The sequence below is a fragment of the Montipora capricornis genome, chromosome 9, assembly GCF_036669925.1.
Source record: "Montipora capricornis isolate CH-2021 chromosome 9, ASM3666992v2, whole genome shotgun sequence".
NCBI classification, from domain to species: domain Eukaryota; kingdom Metazoa; phylum Cnidaria; class Anthozoa; order Scleractinia; family Acroporidae; genus Montipora; species Montipora capricornis.
In genome coordinates, this window is record NC_090891.1 from 43,354,282 (window position 1) to 43,359,281 (window position 5,000).

Sequence of the window (5,000 nt, forward strand, 5' to 3'; positions counted from 1 at the left end):
GTTCCTGGTTGAGACCGGTTGTGCTTGTAATCTGGAGGTAACATTTTTAACAGTTTAAAATGGGCAATAGACCACTTGCATAAATGGCGACTACTTTTACGTTCTTTCGTATTGATGATAATTAGACCCACTGCCCTCATTTTGAAACAAATATTCCTTTGAAATTTGCTCATGGAAGTGAGGCTAGAAGGCTTACTACCATTAAAACAAAAGAATGCTTTATTTGACCGCCATTATGAAAGAGGTCTATGGATCTGTTTTCAGTTTCGTGTTCATAGACATCGAACTGATGAACGGATTGGTGATGTTTTACTAGGATTGAGACAAGAATTTTTTAGTCTCAGCCAATCACTGGTAAAATTCAATCCAGTTGTGAATTGTAGAGGTAGTGTGGCCCAGTGGTTAGGACGTTTGCCAAACGTTAGACTGACCACTCGTTGAACCCTGGTTCAACCTCTCTGCTGCAAATAACCAACTGGTTTGTCTCCGACCAGTTGCTATTCTTTACAGTTGTTGTTGCTGTTCTGTCGTTTCGGTTATTGTCTATCATTGGCCCTGAAATGCCCCCATGGGGAGTGATCAATTAAATCGTGACGTATGTATCTAATTTCTTGTTGTTTTTTTTCCCTCGGTCAATAGATTTACACTGAGCGTTTTTGTTTTTTTCTTTCTTAGGCTCATCCGATCAGACTTGCGACCTGCAGTCTTCACAGTTCAGAGTCTAGCTCTGGCACGAGTTTCTTCTTACAAACAATCAAACTTAGGCAGTTTGTTTGCACTCCGTGGTCTGACAAAACTCCGTTAATCCTCAACGGAGTTCGTCGTCCTTTGTCAATGGTGGAAAATTCCGCTTGGCTAGAAGCTGCAGCCGTTCAACTTGGACCAGTCGTGTCCGACATCTCCTGCGCAACCTCAAGCCCTGAACTTCATCTCGAACAAAAAGACTTCCTTGAGATGCACGATTCTAAGTATCAGCGGTTGTGGTTCCTATGGCAGCCACACGAAAAGTTTCCAAAGAAGCGTCATGGCGTGTGTGGCTGCACCGGTGGTTGCAACTTCTTTGGTAAAAACGTAAACGGCCCGCGGTTCTTTACCCCTGAGAAACTGGATGCTAGTGAAAACGACACAGGGATTGGTGAGTTCGGAAGCGAGGCCGGTTTCTATGACGATGGTGACATTGTCGACAGCGGTGCTAGGCCACTCATGTATTCTCGTAGTGCTGACCTAGATGGCCTGGGTTCGAGTTATTTTGATCGAACGCCCGTGGGATCAGTGGAAGCATTTACGCGCCGGCGATACCATGTGTCAGGTTCAGAGGGAAGCTCTCCAAAAGTACGAAGAGCAAGAAATGCGCAGATGAATGAGGAGGCGTTGGTAGATCTTTGCTTAGGTGCGTAAGAAAGAGTATCAAGTCGTCGTTTGCGAGAGATTTTATTTCCCGTCGTCGCGTCAGCGCTTAAAGTGCTACTATGATAAATAAAATCACTTTCTTCTTTTTTTCTTCAGATTTTAAAAGTGTGTTTGCTTAACATGTACACGTGACTGACAAAATTTTGAACTTTGATTTTTATCCAAAGGCTGTTTACTTTGAGTGTAAGTTTTGGATTTCACGGTCCGCCATTACTCACGTTCTAAACTGGCCGATTGGATATCAGAGGGTTGAATCTAGGGAAAAGTGACGTTATTTACTCACCAGCTTAACACTTGTGCGTGTAAATTCAGCTTCTTATATATGCAAAATAAAAAAAGGAGTGTAAAAGTCTGAAAGCCCGAAACTCCCGTGCTGCGTATTAATTCAGCCGCCTACTGCATTCTTAAACTAGTGAGGCTTTGATGCCATTTTCTTCTCGATCCAGCTCTCTTAAGGTTTTAAATTTAGTAATGACCGACCGGTCAATGGGAAAATTCCAGTTAAAATGAAGAGGTGTATTTTTGAAACCAAGTAAAACTTGTGTCTCATAGTGTTTAGTCAACATAGTTTTGAAATACAAAGGAAAAGAAAAATTGATTTTATTGGTCATATCTGCACTTTAAAAACCTACTTTCTTTCCATACTTTACCCAAATCGGTTTGATTAACTACCACATCATACATATCTTGAAAATACTTTGCGATGTGCTCTGTTATTGATCCTCCCTTCTGGTGGGTTTTCCATTTTATTTTCCTCTCTTTAGAAACTAATGTTTTATTTTATTCTCAGGGTCTCCAGCTTATTTACTTGACTTTTAAGGAATAGGTCGTTATCATCATCTAACAGGGGAGTCACATGTCAATCTTTTTTCCTTTTTCTTGCATCAGATGACGATGGAAGCCCTGAGCCTTCTCGCCTCAGCTGGTGCGATTCACTTCCGCGCCAGTCTTCCAGCGTTTCCAATGTAAACGACAAAATGAGACAAATGCCGGGATCAAAGCAGAGCCTGGGGCGTACTAGGCAGCATTCCACCTCCCAATCGCCTCACGGAACACTGGAAAGGCCTACATCGCACTTTTCTCGTGGAAGCGAGGCCTCGTTTTACTCATGCGGTAGTTTTCTGGATGAACTCGATATGGGGTGAGAAGCAACACGTTTTGGAATGATGGTGTAAATATGCTTGTCTTGTTTGTTTGAAGGCCGGATGGTGTGTCAGAATGAAGGATTCAGTCATGGTTTGCAAGTGGAGCGCGTAATGGGTACCGGCGAAACGATCAATCCGAACCGAAAGGGATTGAGTCTAGGGTTAAGCTACCTGGGAAAAGACCTCATATTGATGATACCCGTTGCGCCTTTTATAGTAATATCCTCACTTTTGAGTTCTTTCTTCTCAAAACGAGTTCAAGTGTAGACTATTTGTCCGCGTTAATCAGTTTATTCCGTTTTTACTTTTTCTAAGAAATGAAAAAGACTTTTCATCAGTTTTTGTGTTTGTGAAGAGGCTCATCGCAGTCATAAGTGGCCTCTTCATTTTTGCATCATTTTCAACTAAAAGTCGAGGAAGAACTGTGTCAAGCCCTGTCCACACTAAATGCGTTTTCATTTGAAAACGCATACATTTCGATCAGCGGCGTTTAGGCCTTCTGTCCACACTAAAACGTTGAGTGTATTCATGGAAACCACATCGATTTGAAAACGCTCTAGAAAGTGGACAAAAGTGAAAACGCATACGTATCGTTTTAGTGTGGACAGTCGAAAACACATCGAAATGAAAACTTTGACGTCATCCGCAAAACGTGAGTTACTCAGCCTTTGAAAACATGGCTGATGAAAACATGCTTTACCCAATGTTACTAGCAAATATTTGGTGTCTTGTTTTGAGCTTAACCTTGCTCTATTCAACCTTATCTTGATTTTTCACAGTAGAAGAAAGTTTATGGTGCTGGAGCAGGAACATATCGAAAGTCCCGAGAAGATTTTGGAACTAATCAAGCTAGCCAAAGCGAAGTTATGTACAGTTTTCAAACTCGCACTGGCGGGAAATGCCGAAAATATCGCGGCCGTATCTCTTGCGAGCATGCACAAGTCTTCAACCTACAACACGGCATGTCACCTTACTGAAGCGTTTTTGATCGTTTTAATGGGGACAGTTAAAAACGCTGGGAAAACGGTAGTGTCGACGCGGATTGGTCGATGCGTTTTCGATGACACCGAAATCGGATACTTTTGAAAACGAATTAGTGTGGACGCAGGGGTTTCAATAGAAGCCGGTTACTGGCGGTATACCGCCGCCCGCTTTGCCTCACACCGCCGGCTAGTTTGCCTTGATTTTCACTAAAAATGCTATGATAAACTTGTCAAACTGCCGCCTTCAATGGGCTATCATGGACGGCTATTTCAGAACTTATTGAAGCCCCTGGTGGACGAGGCCTCAGTTTTAAATGCATGTTATGTCTTGATTAAAAATGGGTAAAATGAGATAGTGATTATCTTAACCACCAACGACTCAATTTTGATTCCACCGACACCTTATATATGACAATACAGGGAAAAGACAGCAACAATGCCATTAACTTAAAGTCCAAGGGGAATCATATTTAAAGTTTCAATATTGGTATGTTGTGTATGTGAAAAGCTCAAAGGTCAAGAAGTTTTCGATTTTAGCATGTCACTAAGCCATTAACTTAAATTATTATACATTGGTGTCACCAGATCGATTTTGATTGGCTGTAAGGACGCAGCTAATTCTTGCTTGCTCTGTTTCTCTTACGTCATACCTACAGACAATAGATTTTACATATGTAGAATTGACGTCTTACCTACCGACAATAGTTTTATGCATGCAGAAGTGACGTCACCTAATACACTAACCAGCAGTTGATCAGCTTTGTCATGGTGGCGCTCGGCTTCGGCAGATAACACAAACTTTGGCATTGATAATTATCGCTATCATGCTCAACAACCTCATCCAATAATTGTTAATTATTAATACCTTTGTCAGTAGGAGTCGAAGATCAAGAATTAACTCAGCGGAGTCATTTGTATCAGCCGTTCAAGATCCAGATGATCTGATCAAATTTGAGGAAGACCTGCTTTCTCCATCTCACTTTGTTATCGCATCCCCGAGTCTCGTCTCCCGATATTCGCAACATCTGGGTCAGCTGGAGTGCTTGAACTGGAATTCGCCTCTTATGATTCCTTCCGAACGAAGACAATTCAGCATCATCAAAAACTTAAAGGTTTGTTGCCTGTAGAATCTTACTTTGCAAACAATCCAGATTTAAGCAGCCGCTTTAAGTTTAGTCGCGATCCAAAAGCGCAAGCAGAACTTTTTTCGTTATCCACTTAGAGCGCGTTTCAATCGAATGTCGTAAAACCAAAACCAAAGTAATTACTTTGGCCAATAAAAAACGACGCAGACAATCCAGTAAACCAATCAAAACTCAAAGTTATTACACGTAGCCGACACATAGCGCGGGAAAATGTGCACGCGTGAGCCAACGATTGGTTTTGGTTTCACTTCTGATTGTTTGAAAGAGTGGCGCGAGAACTTTGAACCAATCACTGAGTGAACTAATCATAAACCAAA

The 5,000-nt window shown here is 41.8% G+C and overlaps 1 protein-coding gene across 1 annotated transcript in view; it reads left to right on the forward strand.

Moving 5' to 3' along the window:
- LOC138017622 (bridge-like lipid transfer protein family member 1) overlaps positions 1 to 5,000 on the forward strand; it is a 72,456-nt gene that overhangs the window by 25,565 nt on the left and 41,891 nt on the right. Inside the window, exons 22-25 of the mRNA XM_068864659.1 lie at positions 1 to 37; positions 676 to 1,390; positions 2,299 to 2,551; positions 4,413 to 4,650. The exon at positions 1 to 37 is cut by the window's left edge and continues 299 nt beyond it. Coding sequence (XP_068720760.1) covers positions 1 to 37; positions 676 to 1,390; positions 2,299 to 2,551; positions 4,413 to 4,650 — 1,243 coding nt within the window. The remainder of the gene's footprint in view (positions 38 to 675; positions 1,391 to 2,298; positions 2,552 to 4,412; positions 4,651 to 5,000) is intronic.